Below are 20,535 nucleotides of genomic sequence, written 5' to 3'. Positions count from 1 at the left end.
TGCACATGGTAACTGAGGAACAATTTACAATATTGTGTAATTCATGTTACAATTGAATATGTAAGTCTAGCTATAACATCAGTCAAGTCTGCTATCAATTCTTTATATTACTATACAGATACAAGTATTGCTTTAAGAGACAGGATACATTGCTATGTAGGTAATGGCAATGAAGTTTTAAGTGTTTTGTAAAATCTTATGGGGTACCAATAATTTGTCACATGAGAACCCATTACAACACTTGAAGATGACATGTAAAATTCACGATTCATTACCAAATCTAAGTATTATTGCTCTAAGAATTGTATTAAAAATCCAGATTTTATTGCTTCAGCCAAGTAGTTTTGCCCAATTAAAATTAATTTTTAAAACTATCAAAAAGTTTTAATGAATCAAAAAATTGTTGTTTAATTCGGTATGTTGTCAACACATATTAAATGAAAATCTTGATCATAACATAGTGATTTTTCTAAACTGAAAGCCAGAAAAACAATTCTTACAGAGCAAATACATAATTTCTTAATTGCACATACATTTCCTTTATACTATCCAAACATCACTGGTCTATCAACAGAAGGCCAGACATGCCAACCATAATTAAAATCAGTAATTCTTTACATTTTCTAAGTTGGAGTTATTATGAAAATAACACAGCTTTTCACATTTTTCCATTTTCATCATTGTAAATGTAATTTGGTCAATGTAGGGAGATAAAGCATAATTTATTTGACAATGTTAGGTTAACTCTTAACATGTAAATATTCAGGAATATAGTATATGAGCCTGCACATAATGCTAGGGCTGATTTATTCAAAGTCACTACATAAAGGCATAAAGTAAGTATTGTTTCATTGTCAAAGAACTGAGGATTTATATCTTATTTACCTGCCTTATATGCAGTTTATCAGCGAATATAGTTTGTGACGCTGCAAAGAGATGGCTCCCCATACTAAAGAAACTCATTAGAGATTGCAAAACAAAGCCAAATGCAGTAATAGGATAATAATAAAAATTGGTTACTTATTAAGTTATTGACATCTGTGTTGTTTTATTTCCTGTCCTACAGAAACAGTTTATTTCTTGGAGCTTTATTATAATCTAATAAATATAGCCTGTAGATACAAATAGAATTATTAGATATATCATGTCAGACATTATTATGTCAGCGTTAAAAAGATTCTAACAGAACGATTAGAAAATAGTAGGTTTATTGTATTGGAACTATCCTATTAGAATCTTAGAGATACAAATTTAATAATTAGATAGATTTATACTCTGACAATGCTTAGTCCTGTTAAGTACCTAAGTTTGTGATAAAGATCTTGACCCAGGTGCATTTGAGACTCGCCATTCCTAAAGTATACCAACATTTCTAAATGCGAATTATTCTAGATTTTTAGAAAATTAAAACATATGTGAGATAGTCTTTAATAATGAAATATATTTTTATGTTGTTTTATTGTCACATTTCTTTATTCCCCGAAGTATTTCTTCCATGTCAAGCAAATTTTTCTAGGGCTTCCTTGCAATGTAAATATTCCCTATTTGGAAGACTTCCCAGTACAGTAGGTGAACCCTAACTTCTCAATAATACAGACAGTTTCCATGCAGGGTGTACAGAAGCTCATCAGCAAGATGTGTTCCACTGGAGATGAGTGAGGGGGAAGAATGGAGACAGGAAGCTGGAGGGTATGTTTGGGCAAGAGGCTGAAGGGAAACGGAAACCCAGCAGTTGATGGAGGATTTGGAAGAGGAAAGGAAGCTGTGACCTGAAGAAATTTAGGGAAAGAAGAGAGATCTGTAAAAGGTGTTTTATGAAGTTTTTCATGATTTTCTTAAACTTATCTCCCTTCATTTTATAGTCTTCAAGTGAGCTTCATTTGTAGATTATAGTCTTTTCCAATACCACTTAAAAGAAATATTTATCTATTAAGGTAAAAAAAATTTCAACCATTTACTCTCTGAAATCATCTTTATGTACAAGTGGTATATAGAAATGAATAGAGAAAACAGAGGCTTTAGGACGAAGCCCTGGGAAGCTGCCATCTTGAAGTCAGGTAGCAAACAGGCAATAAAAGGGGAAGAGGCAATGGAGGGAGAGAAGGAGCGACAACGTGGTATCCTGAAAATCAAGAAAAGACAGTGTTTGAAGCCAAGAATTGTCATGTGGCTGAGAGACAGAAGGCAGAAAACTGACACTTGGGTTTGGCAACACGACAAGAACATTTTTGGAGGCCTGATATAAGATGGTTGAAGAGAAACTTGGAGGTGAAAAAATGACAACTATCTGCATAACAAAGCCTCATGAGAAGGTTTTCAGTGAAGGAGAGCACAGAAAATATGGCTATTGGAAGGAAGCCTATGGGACAAAGAGGAGCTCTATCTTAGCTACAAGGGGAGGAACGCAGAAGAGGGGTGCAGCTGCAGAAGGGGGCACATTTGACATTGGTAGGAAGAGCATGTTTTCACAAAATGAGATCATCAACTGGGATAGAGGGCGTGGAGGTGGGTTAGTTACTGATTCTCAAACTTAGCTGCACTTGGAGAATTTTAAATAGTACTAATGCTTACATCCCACCCCCAGAGATTCTGGTCTAATTGTTATGATGTGAAGCCAAGCCATGCTGAGTAGCCATACCTTTCCAGGTTTTCTGAGGATAAAGTAGGAGGCATCAATTATTTATTTGCATAAGTCCAGACTACCTGCTATCTGGGAAACAAAAGAAATATGAGTCATTTCTTGCTTTGAAGGAGCCTACAAATCTGTAAGCTGTTTGGAAATTTCAAATCTGTTCAGGAAATACGAAAATAATTTAGGACTATTAGCAAGTTTAAACATATTAAAGAAAGCGGGGTACAAGCCACATTCAGTGAAGCATAAGAGAAATAAGGGATCTGTTTTAGAGATGATGGTTCAGGGAAAGTTCATTAAAAGAGTATTAAGCTTCATTTTGAAGAAGTAAAGGGCAAAAATTGAAAGATGTAGGAAGAACATTTCAGATAGGGGAAGCAGTGTGAACCAAAGCAGGTGCCTGATGAAAACATGGGGAAAGCACTTATTTCTAGGTAACTGAGGGACAGGGGTAGGAGAGAGAATATTCACTATATACCTCTTTTTTTTTTTTTAACTTTTTAAATATTGAAGCGTGCAAAAGTTTAACCTTTGCAAAAATAAATAAATAATTTTTAATGGAAAAAGAGCAATCTGGATTGAAAGAATTAAGAATATGTGAGGATGAGGAAATATGGAAAAGCCAGTCAATGAAGATATTGGGAATGCCGACAATCTCTACAGGAATATAATCTGTTTTCTCTATCATTTCACCTCAAGTGACAGTATAATAATTTAACTCAATAAAGTCTAACATCACTGTAGTGAAATGAGGCATAATGCAGACATAAAATAAAAAGCCAAAGTGGAACTAGTATGTGTTTGTTGAGCTGATCTAATCCTTCTACTGATGATAATACAGAGTCAGATGAAATGTGTTTTCTATTGCTGTTTATTAGGGAAATAAATATTTTTGTTTGTTTTCAAAGTACTCTGTAGCTCTTAAAACATTAATTGCTTTAAAGAGATATTCATGTTCTTTCATGTGGCATTATTTTTCTGAAGAGAAGGCAGAGAGAAAAGGTTACATTTACAATTATAAGAACAACTTTTTGTTAATGTAGGATGTAGTCGTGCAGGGTGTCACGGGGGGGGGGGGGGGGGTCTCAGCTACCGCTGCCCACATAAGAACATAGGACATGGTGAGGCCAAAAAGGAACACCCTCGGAGCCATAGATAGGGGAGTCATACCATTATATTCTCGCTGGCGACATCCGCCTCTCTGCAATCCACTCTTGCTAGCTCAGCCACCATCTTCTTGCTAGCCCCCATTTTTCTACTAGCGTAGCCACAGCAGTTATATTAGTGGCCAATGGCTCACTGGTTACAGCTGACGACCAACTAGTCACAGCCGATGGCCAACTAGTCACAGCTGATGGCCATTTACTACCTGAGCCAGCACCTTTCCATGTGAGGCCAAGAGCCTGGAAACTGCACTCCTGGCTCTGTCCCCACAGATGCTTAAGTGCCTTAAACAATTTAGAAAAAAGCTGTGTTCAAGGGCATAACAAGCATTCACAGCACTGAATATTAACTGCAAACTGAGATTATAAATTACTGAAAACAATCTAAGTCACAAATGTTGCCTATTGTTACTTAGTATGATACTAAATTCACCTATAAGTTGTTTTTTTTTGGGGGGGTGGATATTGGGGAACAGTGTGTTTCTCTGGGGCCCATCAGCTCCAAGTCGTTGTCCTTCAATCTAGTTGTGGAGGGCACAGCTCAGCTCCAAGTCTAGTAGCCGTTTTCAATCTTAGTCGCAGGGGGTGCAGTCCACCATCCCATGCGGCAATTGAACCGGCAACCTTGTTGAGAGCGAGCTCACCCTCTAACCAACTGAGCCATCTGGCCACCCGACACCTATAAGTTTTTTAAGAGGTGCGTGGAATTTATTAAGTGCTGAAATTAAAATAAACACACACACACACACACACACACACACACACACAGATAACTTGATACATTAAAGATAATACATAAAACAGAAAAATTGAGGTAATTATCTGTATTATAAAATTATTATTTCTTTACTCTGGTATCTTTTAATGGAAAATTTTGGAGTGCTTATTTGATTTATTTTTAAAAATAAATTCAGGTAAGTTTTCACTTTTGTAAAGTGAAAATAGTCATACGAAATACTACCAGCATACGTCCTTCATGCTAATAGTATTTATCTAGATCTGATGCCTTAGAGTAGAAAAAGGCCCTCATGTAGCTCATGCAGTCTTTAGAATAGCCCTGTTACTATTCCCATGTTGCCCAGGAGAAGTGTCATATTCCCAGAGGTTGATTTGACCAATGGCTTTTAGCTGGGAAATATCAATGTCAAATACATGTTGTTTGAATTCAATTTTCCTCTTTTTCTCCACTACTGTCTCATTGCTCCTTATCTTTTGTGGTCTATATCGATACCCTGTGAACTCTTATACAAGTTCCCTGCATGTTATTTTAGTATAACCAAAGCAAAGTAAAATTAACAACAAAAACATTTATATGGATAAATGTATCTGTTAGAGACGGCTAAGCACAACCTCAAAAAACAAGACATCCTTTGTGTGGTGAAAACAGAGTGGCTGAGAAGCCAGCCTGGCTTGTTCAAATCAGATATAGGGGTTGCCCTTTATTTAAAAAAAAAAAAAATTAAGGGCAAACTATGATGCAAAACATACCATGTTTCCCCGAAAATAAGATCTAACCGGAAAATAAGATTTAGCATGATTTTTCAGGATGCTTGTAATATAAAATAAGCCTTACCATATTTCCCCCCAAATAACACTGGATCTTATATTAATTATTGCTCCGAAAGACGCATTAGGCCTTATTTTATACTACGAGCATCCTGAAAAATCATGCTAAGGCTTATTTTCCTGTTAGGTGTTATTTTTGGGGAAACACGGTTGTTTGGGACCCTAAAAATGTGCAAACTGCATGACTACAACGCAAATTTCACAATTTTTTTTCTCTCCTACATGAAGATACCATTTGTAGTAATTTCATTACTTTTAAATTTTTTTTCAACTTTTCCTGAAATTTTCGAAATGTAAATACCCAGTTTCAACAATCATCAGTATTTTGCCATATTGTTTCTCTCTCATGCACTTAAAAAAAAATTTTTTTTATTAGAAATTTTAAAGCAAATTCCAGAAAATCATTTCATCTGTTCCCTAAATACTTTAGTGTGCATCTTTAAAAATAATAAAATGAGAAACATTTTCTTACATAACCAAATGTCATTATTTTATCTAATAACATTAAGTCCTTGATAGTACCTAATAGTAAGTTCACATTGAAAATTTCCCAATTATCTAAAACTTTAAAAAAACAAACAAACAAACAAACAAAAACAACCTGGGGATTCAAAGACATCAACTTCCAAACAAGGTTCACACATTATATTCGGTTGTTCTGTTTCTTAATTCTTTTTTAAAATGTCTTAATCTAGAACAGCTTCTCTCTCTCTTCCCCTTCTTCTCTTCTCCATGCTATTTCCTTACTGAAGAAACCAGGCCATTTCCCACATTCTATATGTGATTAATGCTCCCTTGCAGTGACTGTCTGGTGTCCTTTAATTTCCAGTCTCCCAGAACTTAGTTTTAAAGACTAGAACAAATATGAACCACACAGCCCCATCTATGAAATATTCTTTAAAATAAATTTTTCCAAGTAAACTTAGGAATAGTATTACTCTCAATCTTCATTAGAATATACTATAAAGACAAGATGGTTTTACCATCGATTGATGACCTTTAAATGATTCATGTGAAGATTATAAATGGGAGATGTTTTCTAAATATATCATTTCTATGGTATTAGCTGGAAATTTTTTGTTTAGAAGAATTTTCTTCATCGATTAGTTCAGTAGAAACTGAAATATAGTTTATAGCAGAAAGAGGAGATAAATGTTCATGTCTTCATCTTTAATTATCAGTCTTTGAAGTAAGCAGTTGGTTCTGTGGACACTTCCAATGACATCCCATAAATTTTCCTTTGTCTTGTTTCTCTCCTTCCCTCCTCCTACCCTATCTGTCGTCTCTCTTTTCAATTTGAATTCATTGCTTTTCCTAAATTCAGTGCGTTTGACTTAAACTTATAGTCATTATTCTTTTGATGTTCAAATTATCCCTTTTGAGCCAGTGAGAGATTCTTCAAACTTCTTCCTGTGTTCTTTTAGCAGAACTCCAGCCTTTGGTAGTATCCTTACTTTCTGGGACAACATAATAGCACAAACTCATTACGTACATTTTCTGACCCAGTCCTAAAGTCAGCCATTTCTCCAAAGATTCCTTTTAGTGGGAAACAGTATTTAAAGACCAGGATCTTTTTACTAGGGCTATTTATTGCTATTGGTATGTCATTGTTTCCAAGCCTTTTCCTTGGACGGAGCTAAGACATACGTTTTTTTAAAGAGGAGGGGGAAAATCATATATTCTCACCGATGTTCAAATATAAGATTACAGGGTCTTAACTTTTTAAATTTCATATTCATTTCTCTTTTTTCTTATGCTAAATTATTGAAACTTAAGGAAGTCAACATACTTAATAACTTGCTTTATCCTATAATATGCATATTATATAACAATTTTTAAAGTAACAATACTGATATTATTTCCAACATTGACTATTAAATGAAGTGTAAGACTTCTCGGTATATCTTTTTGACTATAGTATTTCCCACTGAAAATTGAGAATAATACTATTTCCAAGTTAGAATAATTCCTTTCTCTGCAAGAATGTGGCATCAACTTAATATCCAGTTAGATTTATTTAATTCAATTTGCTTTAAATATTTACAGATTGCTTATGACATTTTCATTTTTTAGTTATATAAAAACATTCACAACATACCAAAGTACAAACTGTAAAACAAGAAGTTTTGTTTCCATCTCTGTCCTTTCTCCCTCTTGGTATAATAATTTTTATTATTTTTTTATTATTTTTTATTATCATCCACTATTGTTTCTTTTTGCAAATGTGAGCAAATATGCAACTTCTTGCATAAAAGATACTAGATACTCAAAGAGCACTGCTCTTTCATTCTGTACTTTCTTTCACTTAATTTATTCTGAAGATCATTATATATCAGTGTGCAGAGATTTTTCCTCATTCCTTTTTACAGCTCCATCTTCACTATGTTGATATACCACAGTTTACTAATAAGTTCTCTATTAATGACCATCTGGGTTATGTCCAATTGTTTACTATTACAAATACTGCCACAATAAATAACTTGTGCATAAGTTATTTTGTATTTTTCCAAAGCACAATCTTTTTAAAAGTACAGAATAACGAAAACACGTATGCTTTAGTAGGGAACGTTTGCCAAAAATTCTCCTTCTATTGTATAGTAGTAGCAAATGAGAGTAGCATCCTAATAATAAAAGATTACACAGATATAGGTCTCTCGAAATCACCTTTGCATTGATTCTTTCGTGGCTGTAAACCTAGTGTATTAGTTAGGGAAGGCTAACTGCTGTGGCTGTAAACCTGGTGTATGGCTAACTGCTGTAACAAACAAACAACAAAATTGTGGTGACTTAGCACAAGACGGGTGGCCTTCTTTGTGATTGGTCTTGAGGATCTAGCCTCCTCTCTTCCTTTCAAATCTCCTGCTCTGTGTACAACAGTCAACTACAGAAAAAGAGGGTGGAGAAGGCACACCCACTTTTTAAAAGCCCGGATGTAGAAATGACACAGGCCACTTCCACACAGCTTGATGAGAACCCGTCATGTGGCCACCCCTCCTTGGGAGGGAGCAGGCGTTCTGGTGGAAGCTCAGGAAGCAGTGGTTTTGGTGAACGGTGAGCCAGTCTCAGCCTTTCAGGGCTCTGATTGCCGCCTTTGTATTCTGCAGCATATTCAGTCCTGTGTTTATACACGAAGCTATAACCCATATAAAGATCATGTCCATGAAAAGGCCCTGTGCCCTTCTTTCAAAATAGCCTTTGGAAATGTGTAACGCAAATGGAGTGAGGGAGCTGATGACAGGTGTAGTTTAGACAATTTTTGTATTTTCACCTGAGCTATCATTCAAGGCAAATTTCAGCACCCAGGGGTGGCCTGGAAGATGTGGCCACCTCCAAAACGTGCTGCCTGAATAAAAACGTGATGCTTTGTGAATGCACTTTCAAGGGATGCCTCCCAGTCTTTGAGGCCATTCAGATGCCAGAGGCAACCAAGAGCAGAGGTTATTTCACATCTTGTTCATTTGGAATTTTCATGTCATTGGAAATTGAACTATAGTTTTAATTACCCATAAAAAATGTTTACAAACCAATTAAGAGAACACAAAATATAGAAAGTTTCAAATACATACTTTAAAAGTTCTTGAGCTTTGACACAAGTAGACCTGTATCAGTTATAATAGCATTACAATTAATACTATTATAAATTCTTTTTTAAAATATTTAAATGTAGTATTTGTTCTTGGCAATACTGTTTAGCAGCCACTTGGAGTTTCACGTGTGTGTATTTATATGTAAAAGTATTACAAAATTGTTATATATTTATATATCATGTATTTATCTTCAAGATATTGTATTTATCTTAAAATGCTCTGTAATTCATGATACTCATTAATTTGAACAAGCTTTTTCTGCAAATTAGTAGTTTTACTACATCACAAAATCGGTGATATGAAACAAATATTTCTATTATACATTATAATAGTATACAATAACACAGATTTGCCAGGCTTTTTCCTCTCCTTGTAGATTTTGTAAAATGCCTGAATTGCCAGCTCAGTTTGGAGAAGTGACTTGTGCCAATTTTGAGAAGTAAGATGAATACACTGTTTTAATTTTTTAAAACAGGAAATAAAAATCTAAACAAAGAGCCAGCATGTAAATTTCCATATGCTGTGGTGAAATATGATAAAAGACCTGGACAGCTTTTGCCTAAAGTTTTTGGACTAAATCTGTTTTTTTTAAATGTTTATTTATTTTAAGTGTGTTTTTCCAGGACCCATCAGCTCCAAGTCAAGTAGTTGTTTCAATCTAGTTGCGGAGGGTGCAGCTCCCAGTGGCCCATGTGGGGATCAAAATGGCAACCTTGTTGTTAAGAGCACTGTGCTCTAACCAACTGAACTAACCGTCTGCCCTGGCCTATATCTACTAATGAAGGAAGAGATCCTCTCAGACTGTTACCTGCTGAGATTCTGAGCAGTAGAACATTGTATTAAAGAAATTAATGACTATTTCAGGAAACATCAGATCACTAGAAGAGAGTGAAAACAGTATCCATCCAGAAAGAATGACATTGATGTCTTAAAAGTTGTTCAATTAGAGAGTTTATATATTTCGTTTAAGACACAGAAAATCACAGGTATGTTTGGTCATAGGCACTAACTAAATCCTCTTCTGAGAAGTTTTCATTCAGAAGTATGAAGCTATAGAAAGAGCATGGAGAACTTACATGTGCTCCTTGTATCCCTGAATGTCCCCTAAGTCTGTTCTTCATCTTTTAAAATGAGGATAAGCCATACTGATGTCTACCTCAGACATTTTTAGGTTGAAATGGGCCCCTAGGTCAAATTCCATTGAAAACTCATAGAATACCATAAAAATGTAAAGAATCATTAGGAAGTATTTTCGAGCAATTTATCTTGCTTAATATTATGTTTCAAACATGCTAAACCTCATGACTCAATCATTATCTGATAACCATATTTTTACTCCTATGAGCAAAAGCACTGCTCTTTCATTCTCTGCCTGGGCCCTGACGATACTAAACCTCAATAAGAGTAATTCTGGAACAAACTGTGGAAAAACTCCTTAGAGGAGTTATAATACCTAACAATACATTAGGTATCTGATTCTCAGATGTATTGTTACCTGGATTAGTTAGCTTTCACTAGGTTATTCAGTGCTAACAATTCCAAACTACCCACCCCGCCCCACCCCACCCTACATATACACATACTACACCCAAAATGAAATTGGGAAAATCTAAAGGGGTGGAAAAGCCTTTAGATTCTGCTCCGAGCCATTTCTTTCCAATTGAGAGAAGCGAGGAGTCACATTTATCTGTATAAGTTTGTGACAATGGTTTTATGTGGATTTTGCCCTGGGGCTGAGTCTGTGGAGGGGTGTGAAGTATACATTGTGGGGTTTTACACTGTTGTCTTTTTTGTGCTTCCTCCCTTTCCTCAGGATGAAAGTGGCATTTGGAACCCCTCTAACACTAAGAAAGTTGTGTGGAATTTCAAACTTACAGAATTTAGCCAACTGGCTTTTCTCAGTTATCATTCTCTTGTAACACTGGGCATAAGAGATGTACATAGCAACCAAGAGTATTGATAAAACCAGATTTAGTCACAGAATCTATTGTAGCATTATCTTTGGTAAACAGAAGAGAGTAGTAAAGATCAAAAATAGATTAATGTTCCTTACCGAGAGCTAGCAATACATGTGTGGAAATGGTCTCAATATCACCTGGTTAGATATTAGAACTATAGGAAGTTTTCTAGTTTGGTATGGAATCATTATACCTAGTGAGATACCACACTTTACCTCTCTGGCTCTTTTTCTTTGCCTGCTCTTCAGCTTTCAATTGTATTCACCCTTTTCCTTGGATGCCATTAGACTGAGGTGGCTCTAAAGCTGAGGTGTAAGCAAACCAAAATCTAAGGTTACAAAATAAAAACCAAAGGACAGCCAATGACAGCCAACTAGGCTTTAAGCTATAGCCAATCAAATAATGTCCTTGCTTTGCTTCCATACCATCTGTGTACCTTGTTTAAGTCTTTCACACTGGCTCCTGTCACTTCCAGTTTGGTGCTGTCCAATTGGAATCAGGTTTTGCTCAAAGAAACTCTTGAAATTTTTAATATGTTTCAGTTTATCTTTTAATAATTCTGACATCATCTAACTTTTTTTTCTTAGGAATACTTCTTGGAATACTCTAGAAAATTCCACTTGGATCCTCCTAATGTCAACTGAAATATTTCATAACTTTCCTGTCCATCCACACCTACCCTCTTGGCTTTCCTATTTCTGTGGATACCACTTTATATCCCAGACCATGAATCTAAAAAACCTGGGTATTTCCTTTGATGTAATCTCTCATTTGCCCATGTCAACCCCGTCTGCCTTCCTAAATGTCATACCCAGTCAGTTACTATAATACATTGTAGTGATTCTTCTTTCAAGATGTTTTACATCCTTCTCTTGGTTTCAGCCTTACACTGGTGTCAGGCTTTATAGCCAAAGACATATATCATTTGTACCAGACTTCCAACAAAATCTTCCCTGTTACGATTTGCCTTGTACCCGATGCTAAAATTGAGGAGCACTTTGTTCTTCCCTTCTCAGAAATATTAATTGGTTTCTTAGTGCCTCAGGGTGAAGTTTGCTATCTTTCTGCAAGTATTTGGGGTGTTGACTTACTGTGATGGTTAAGATTGGGTTCAGCTGCAAGTGACAGACAACCCAAAATAAAAGTGTCTCAGACAAAATATAGATGTAAAAGTTCAGCGATCCAAGGCAGTTTTGATATTCCATAGTCCCAAAGACTCTTGATCCTCCTATCGTGTTATTCTTTCACGTGTGGCCTACCTTCCCAAGGTCATTTCATGACCCAAAATGGCTTCCAACTCTTTCTTCACTCCAATCAACAAGAAGGGCTTGCCTTTTCTCTAAGGAAACTTCCTGGATATTGTACTTACCACTGCTGCTTACACCCTTGAGTTAAAACTTATTTCCATGGACAAATAGACTTATATTCTGATGACCAAGTATCCCACTAAAAACTGGAAGTTCTATTACTCAGAGAGATGGGAAAATAGATATTGGGTTATAACCAGGAGTCTCTGCCACACCCACCTTCTAGCTGCTACTTCCTTATGCAAACCTGCCATTCTAGTCAAACTTTCCCCTTGTCCATTTAAACATAATTTCTTCAAAACACTCCAGCTCACACTTTTCTTTGTCCTTTAAACTAGAGAAACAACAGTCAATTTGGCAGCCAGTTACTCATTTTGTAACAGCCTTATCAATGTGGTCTTAATGATTAGAGCATTGTTTAAATTTTCCTTCTTGTCTAATCCTCTCAGCTAGGTTGGGGGAAGGACCTAAGGCCTATACATCCCATCTTCTGACACTATTGCTTGGCATGTTGCCTGGCAAGTACTACAACTTAATGACTGTATTCTAGTTTACCTAATAGACTGACAGCACGAACCTAGAACATATCACATCTATTCCTTTATGAGGGAGGGATTATGTATCATGTGTTATGATGTGTGGATTGCATCACATCTCAGTTGCACACAGACAGACAAAAGAAGACAATACAATGATAAAATTGTATTAAATGACATGACTGTGCAAGTAGATTTACAATTTTGCTGGAGACATAAGAGTTATAGAATACCAATACGGGTAATTGAAATCTTACTTGGGAAAATAGTATCAACACATAGACTCCATTCCTCTGCCCAGAAAATCCTAAAGATCAATATTAGATAATGAAAGGATAATATGAGGAAAGGCCCATGATAGTTATATATTAAATCAGCAAATTTCCAAAAATTCTGACATCTGTTGAGTATCGGAAGAGTAGGTTAGTGCTGTATTAAAAGAGATCTTGGGTCCCATAATCATTGAATTGTTTTTCTGAAATAGCAGTGGATCTGGGTAAATTCAGCTGATCCCCTTTGTAACCTATGTCCTATTATGTGTGAATTGAGTGTGTAATCTATGGTCATGGGAAGCTTGCAACTCAACAGTTTGGAATTTAAATCCATGGCCTTGGTTTCATGAAAACTGAGTCAAACACGTGGGCTTCTCTTAACATAACCATATTTATGTGAAGAATGCAGGGAGAACAATAGCTTTTGTGCCACAAACATTAATACATCATTCCATATATTCTTCACACTTCATGAAATTCTTTCATAATTTTATGAGGTTTATTTGGTGCTATGAACCCCTATTTAACAAATGAAGAAACTATGGCTTAGAGTTTAACTTACTCAGGCCGTATAGCTAGTGAGTGGCCACCCAGACTCATTCCCTGTTCTTTTACTGTAGGTAAATATTTTTATTATACTGCACTCGAACTCTGCTATTGACAACTGAGTACTTGAAGGCACTTTCTGGGATACCCTAGGTAGAGAGAACCAAAATTCTAACGTAGATTTCCTGAAGAGAAGAATTCCACCATTATCTATCTAGGCTAATATCCTTTGAAATAACTGGGAAGTCTGTTTGCATTTGTTTAAAATTGCTGTTTAAAGCAAGATGTATTCAAGAAATTTGAGATTCCCAAGTGTGAGACTTTCACATTCTCAACATAAAAAGTCAGGAACAGTAGTTAACACATATGCTAGTGTTTGAGAGGAGATAGTATCTGGTCATAGGAAGTCTGGTTGAATTAGGAAACAGCTAGTAAGGAGAAAGTCAACAATAGTGGGGCCATCTACTTCTTATTAGTTTCGTTTTTATGACAAGAGAGAACTTATAAGCATGCACCACATAATGATCGCTGTTTTGGTCAATGAAGAACTGCAGTTACTATGGTGGCCCCCTAAGAGTATAACAGAGCTGAATAATTTCTATCACCTTGTGGCGTCGTCCTAGCCATCTTATTGTTGCAGTGCAGCACATTACTCATGTGTTTGTGATAGTGGTGTCAACAAACCTAACGTGCTTTTGGTCATATAAAAGTATAGCACATCAATTACGTACAGTGAATACTCGATAATGATAGTAAATGACTATGTTATTGGTTTATGTATTTAACAGACTACTTTTTATTGTTGTTTTAGAGTGTGCTCTTACTATTTTATTTAAACGTTTGCTGTAAAACTGTATGCTGTTAGACCGGCAGCCTCATACATCTCATGTTTACTGCATCTCTTGATTGCATTGCTTTTGTGTTTGATCTTGTGTTGTTTTATACAGTAACATGCTGTACAGGCTTGTGGCCTAGGAGCAATAGGCTGTACCATCTAGCCCAGTTGTGTAGTAGGCTATACCGTCTAGGTTTTCAGAAGTGCACCCTATGATGTTATCATGACAATGAAATTCCCAATGACACATTTCTCAGAACGTGTCTTCATCATTAAGTGGGACATGACTATATTAAGTAGCTAACTGGGAATGGCACTGAACAATAAGACTTACATAGCTCTGGTTATGTATATTATGCACATGTATTAGCATAAATACAAGTAGAGGAGAAATAAGCAAATAATGTTATATTTGCCCCATGCCTTTCCAGAGCAGCCAAGAGAGTAAGACATTTTCACAAAACTTCTGTGAAAAGTGTAGAAACTTATATTTTCTTGTTCTCTAAAGGAAAAGGAAAACTACTGAATGTATTAAACCAATTTTGGATTTTAGATTGGATGTCAGATGACTTGGTTATGTTTACTTGGGCACGTTTCAGCTTGCTGCTTTCATGTCAAAGGAAGACAGTGTAGGAAATAGGAAAAAAGATTTAGGAATCAAAGACATTTTATTTCAACCCTTCCCCAGCATCCAATGCAGAAGATAAAAGCAATTATTATTCACTGCTTATTGTGTGACAAACACATGTGAAAGTGTAAACTGCATACCTTTCCTTCAGTCTTGGAACCACCACATGAAATAGGTGTTACTATACCCTTCTCATTGAAGAGGAACTCAAAACTCCAAAAGGTTTGTAACTAAGATGACACAGTGAGAAGGAAGCAGAGCAGAATTCACACCTATCTGCTCCTGAGCTTATTCCCCCTTTTTAAAAGATTTTTTTATTAAAAATAGCTAACGTGAAATATTATTTTAGTTTCAAGTGTACATCATAGTTATTCAATAGTACCCATCTGGCACGATACAGTTATTACCACATTGATTATATTCCCTATGCTAAAGAAGTGGCCAACATGGTAAGTCCAGCAACCATTTGACAATGCTAACACAATATTAACAACTATATTTGCTATGCTATATATCTCCAAGACTTATTTGTTTTATACCTGGAACTTTGAACCTCTTAATCTTCTTTATCTTTCCCCCCTTTTTAAAACTTTTCAGTTAGTTGATATTCAATATTGTTTTACATTAGTTTCAGGTGTACAACATAGTGATTAGACATTTATATAATTTAGGAAGTGATCCCCCTGACTAGTACCCATCTGGCACTATAAATAGTTATTTCCATATTGATTACAGTCCCTGTGCTTTACATCCCCATGACTATTTTGTAACTACCAATTTGTATTTCTTAATCTCTCCACTTTTTTCACTCTTCTCTCAACCCCTTCCCATCTATCACCTCAACAAATCTAGTACCTGACACCATACATAGTTATTACAATATTATTGACTATATTTCTTATGTTATACCCTACATCCCCTTGACTACTGTGTAACAACCAATTTGTACTTCTTAATCCCTTCCCCTTTTTTCACCCACCCCTTAAACTCCTTCCCATCTGGCAACCATCAAAATGAAAAAATTGGAATGATTGACAAATTTTGCATGTCATCTTTGAATAGGGGCCATGCTAATTTTCTCTGTATCGGTCCAATTTTAGTATATATGCTGCTGAAGCGAGCACCTGGGTTTATTCTCTTAACCACTTCTCAGGGAGGCAACAGTGAATTCCTTTAGTTGTGCCTTACAGCAATGAGTACATACCCTAAATTGGAAAAAGTATTAATGTTGGCTTGTGAGTTATATATCAGGAAGCTTTAGTGGAGCCCAGGTTAACTATTACATAAGGTTTCATAGCTTTTTATTGTGATTATATCAATTCAGTGGGGGAACTGATTAACTCTTGCTATTCATGGCATCATAAAGGTTACTCAGTTCCAAGGGAAAGAAATAATAAGCCTCGTGTCAAAATTGTTGGCAACCTCTTTTCTAGAATTTATCTCCCAGAAATAGAGAGGTGCTCTAATTTAAAAAATTTTTCACATTGAAACCCAATATAAAGTACTTAAGAGTACATATCTGAAAATTTCTTCACATCAGAAATAGTGAATTGTTAACTGTAATACACTACTAAACACTACAAATGTTTTAAATCACTAGTGTTTCCAAGCAACTGGAGATGTACACAGGTGTTATTAATCTATTAGTTGGAAGACTACGTAGTTGGGATTATGATACCTAGTACTGTGGGTACAGTATTATTTTCTAAGCCCACCATTTGCAACTGATTACATGGACCATCTGTAACTGCCTGTGAATCATGTTAGGAATTAGCCAATGACATTTATCGAACATTTGTCATGTAGCAAAATGTTTAGTATAGAAAAATTTGACACATAATAGCTTTGAGGTTTCACTAAATCAACTTTAGACACCAGGCTATAGGTATAACCCATTGATGTGATTTGATTAAAGAATACCGCCTCACCCCAAGCCCTCCGTGCATAGACCAAAAGGTCTTTTGTGTCCAGCGAGGTGACTGCTCCACCGTTTGTTCCCGTGGGGAGTTTCAAAAGTGGTGAGGAAAGAAGAGATGAGATACCGCTGACAATGAAGTGAGGGCAACGGGTCGTAATCAGTCGGTGGCTGGAGACTGGCCTAGGCAGAAGTAACGTGGAATCTCTGTGGAGGCTGTGGTTTGAGGATGAGTCGCGGCTCCTGTCACAGGACGCGTTCGCGCCACCTGTCAGACCAAAGGAGCCGCCGGGGATGCAGAGAGGGGTGGAGAGTAGGGTGCCCCGGAAGAAGGATGCGGGCAAGCGGATCTCCGACGCGAAGCACTAGGGGCGGAAGGGAAGGGAAGGAGGACGTTGTAGACCCGTAAGTGACTTCACGTGGTCAACGGAATCCCGCTAGGAGGCTGGGGGGCGCTACTGCGTGCTCCTCCCCTGAGCTTCTCAGCTCCTCCTCCCAGACACGTGACCACAGGCAGCGGGTGTCCTCGCTCCCTCAGTGTAGTTCTCTCTGTTTCTTCCCCCCCGCCGCGGTGCCCTTCTTCTCCCCGGTTCCCATCCCTCCGCCCTCCCCCACCTCACTCCCCATCGCCCTCCCCATGTCCCAATAGCGGCTCGAGCTGCTAAGCGCCCGCCCCTCCGCCCTCTTCTATGCTTTCTCATTGGCTGAGGCCTCAAGGACGCGTCCCGAAGGCGGGTGGCAGCCATTGGTGGGATGAGCAATCCGAGTTCCCGGATGAGGGAACATTCTGCAGTATAAAGGGAGCGGGGAAGGCGGGAGACAGCGCAGTTTGAATCGCGGTGCGACGAAGGAGTAGGCGGTGGGATCTCGCTTGGTGTTTGACTAGTCCTTTCTCTGCCTTGCTTGTTTGAGCTTCAGCAGAATTTGAAATGGTAAACTTCACAGAGGCGCTCGAAGACTCCGTGGGTTTTTGTCGGCGGGAGGAAAACGTTACAAACGGAGGTGGGGGTGAAGAGGCGACGGTTGGGAACGCGCGGAGACAGGATTTGGAAGCGCGGGGGGAGGTGATTTGTCGGCGGCGAGCGGAGCCGCTTCCGATCTCGCGGCGGGCGGCGACGGTTGGGTGGCGCACACAGCGCCGCTGGGGGCCAGCGGGCGGACGGAGGCGCGCGGCCGCGGCGGGCGCGCAGCGGGGGACGGGCGGGCGGGGTCGCCCTTGCGACGCGCGGCGGGCCGGAGACCCCGGCAGGGCTCTGGGGCGCGCTCGCGCCCGAGCCGCGCCGCGATGGGGGAGGGGCGCTCCGCCCTGGTAATCCTATATTCTCCGTTCCTCCTTCGCTCGCGGGCGTGTGCGCGCTGCAGGCTGGCGGTAAGGCTGGGAAGGACTCCGGAAAGGCCAAGACAAAGGCGGTTTCCCGCTCGCAGAGAGCCGGCTTGCAGGTCAGTGGTTGCCCGTGCAGTCGGGGAATCGTGTCGTTTTTCTTTTCTCCTCCTGGTTTATCATCGCTCTAGATGGGCGTTTGGTCTTTGCACGGATGATGCGGTGTCGCGACTTGGTTTGCCGATACGATAAATATCGGGGAAGGGGGGCGATCACGTGTGTCGATACTGGGGCGAGTTGCTGCACCAGCATCCATGCCTCTTGCTTTGGCGCGCGTATTATTTTATCATTTTTGACTCATATCTTTGTGCATTTATGTTTGTGTGCTTAAAATTAAGTTTCCGGTGGGCCGTATTCATCGACACCTGAAATCTAGGACGACTAGCCATGGACGTGTGGGCGCGACTGCTGCTGTGTACAGCGCAGCCATCCTGGAGTACCTCACCGCAGAGGTAAATGGGTGTACGCCTATAATCTGGAAAAGGTTTGGGCGGGGGTGGCGGGGTGGCGGCGGCGAGAGAGAAGGAGGAAAGTGATGCAAGAAAACTCCCAGGCCGTAAACGCGGCGAGAAGCCTCTGAGAACGCTAGAGGGAGCTGGTGATCATTACGGGATCCACCGAGCTTGAACAGCTCTTGGAAATAAATTGCGTTGCCCCCATTATAGCCTTGGAGTATCTTGCCATTCAGGTGGTGGGGGAAACGGCAGTTGGTAGATTTAGTTCATGACGGTTGATTCTGCTTTGGATCTTGGCCTTAAGACTTGAAAGGAGATTGATTAGACTCTGCTTTGTAGGTACTTGAATTGGCAGGAAATGCATCAAAAGACTTAAAGGTAAAGCGTATTACCCCTCGTCATTTGCAACTTGCTATTCGTGGAGATGAAGAATTGGACTCTCTCATCAAGGCTACAATTGCTGGTGGTGGTATGTAAAGAGTAAAATTTTACTTTAAACTCCTTTAGAGAAAATTCTTTGCTTTAATTCCTGTTAGTAATTTTTAGCCTAGAAGAGGACACTTGTATATTTTCACTGATACGGAATATGGTTACATCATAAAATAGGATTTATGTATATAACTTAATGAAGTTTTACTCTGCATACTTGAGCTTCGCATTTAAAGACATCTTCGAAGTTGAACAGTAAACTGCCCTGGTCCAAGTACAGTGTTATCATAAAAATGTGTGTTAAAAAGTAGAATTAATCCCTGTTCCTTTCCTAGGTGTCATTCCACACATCCACAAATCTCTGATTGGGAAGAAAGGACAACAGAAGACTGTCTAAAGGATGCCTGGATTTCTTATCATCTCAGGACTCTAAATACTCTAACAGCTGTCCAGTGTTGGTGATTCCAGTGGACTGTATCTCTGTGAAAAACACAATTTTGCCTTTTTGTAATTCTATTTGAGCAAGTTGGAAGTTTAATTAGCTTTCCAACCAACCAAATTTCTGCATTCGAGTCTTAACCATATTTAAGTGTTACTGTGGCTTCAAAGAAGCTATTGATTCTGAAGTAGTGGGTTTTGATTGAGTTGACTGTTTTTAAAAAACTGTTTGGATTTTAATTGTGATGCAGAAGTTATAGTAACAAACATTTGGTTTTGTACAGACATTATTTCCACTCCGGTGGATAAGCTCAATAAAGGTCATATCCCAAACTAGTTGTGTTTTAAATTGGCCTAACTGTAATAAGAACTCTTATTTTGAATAGGATCTCATCAAGCAATAATTTAAACATATTTCTTCTCTGGAATTAAACTGTTAATTCTGTAGATCAACAAAGTTAGAAGGCCCAAGTGTAAATTTTTAAAATATGTAATGAGCTATTAAAAATACTTAAAACTTCGGCAGGAGCTGGAATGGGACACGTTTTTAAGGCTGTTTGACCATCTTAATTTGTCTTTTGACAGCTTACTGTATGTAACAGCACTACACTGGTGCACTATTGCTGTGGTAGGGGGGAAGGGGCACAGGTAGCAAAGTACTCTAGCTACTTCCACAGTGGGAACTTTTAGTTTAGATTGGAGATAAGTTTTTCTGTGTGCTACACAGTTTTGAAGTCTTACCTAAATTGTTCAGTACTCAGTAACATCTTTGGGGAATACTATTTCCATTTTACAGAAGAGAAGATTTCTTTGGAAGTCGCGAGTTTTGGTATTTGCTAGCATGGTTAACAATAGCTTGACTGACCATTGTAAAAATAGTTCTTCTG

The 20,535-nt window shown here is 38.2% G+C and overlaps 1 protein-coding gene and 1 non-coding gene across 2 annotated transcripts; one reads left to right on the top strand and one right to left on the bottom strand.

Moving 5' to 3' along the window:
• Positions 1–16,046: 16,046 nt before the first annotated feature.
• LOC141570233 (U6 spliceosomal RNA) lies at positions 16,047–16,154 on the bottom strand. Its single transcript, XR_012494244.2, has one exon. It is a non-coding gene; the product is annotated as a U6 spliceosomal RNA (small nuclear RNA).
• Positions 16,155–17,718: 1,564 nt separating this feature from the next.
• On the top strand, positions 17,719–19,984 carry H2AZ1 (H2A.Z variant histone 1). Its single transcript, XM_019757680.2, has 5 exons — positions 17,719–17,877; positions 18,308–18,385; positions 18,665–18,778; positions 19,121–19,250; positions 19,546–19,984. Exons 1-5 carry the CDS (start codon positions 17,875–17,877, stop codon positions 19,605–19,607), a joined length of 387 nt encoding a protein of 128 aa, XP_019613239.1. The 5' UTR covers positions 17,719–17,874; the 3' UTR covers positions 19,608–19,984.
• Positions 19,985–20,535: the final 551 nt, after the last annotated feature.

This window comes from Rhinolophus sinicus, chromosome 1 (genome assembly GCF_057876585.1).
Source record: "Rhinolophus sinicus isolate RSI-liver-muscle chromosome 1, RSI-T2T, whole genome shotgun sequence".
NCBI classification, from domain to species: Eukaryota; Metazoa; Chordata; class Mammalia; order Chiroptera; family Rhinolophidae; genus Rhinolophus; species Rhinolophus sinicus.
Note: the sequence above shows the minus strand (reverse complement) of the source record. Positions and strands in the feature narration are given on the sequence as shown.

What these genes read in the sequence shown, in the direction of transcription:
- H2AZ1 (XM_019757680.2), top strand. An exon ending in CGCAGAGAGCCGGCTTGCAG is followed by an intron (nt 18,386 to 18,664) that starts GTCAGTGGTTGC and finishes CTTAAAATTAAG; the next exon opens with TTTCCGGTGGGCCGTATTCA. An exon ending in GGCTACAATTGCTGGTGGTG is followed by an intron (nt 19,251 to 19,545) that starts GTATGTAAAGAG and finishes TTCCTTTCCTAG; the next exon opens with GTGTCATTCCACACATCCAC.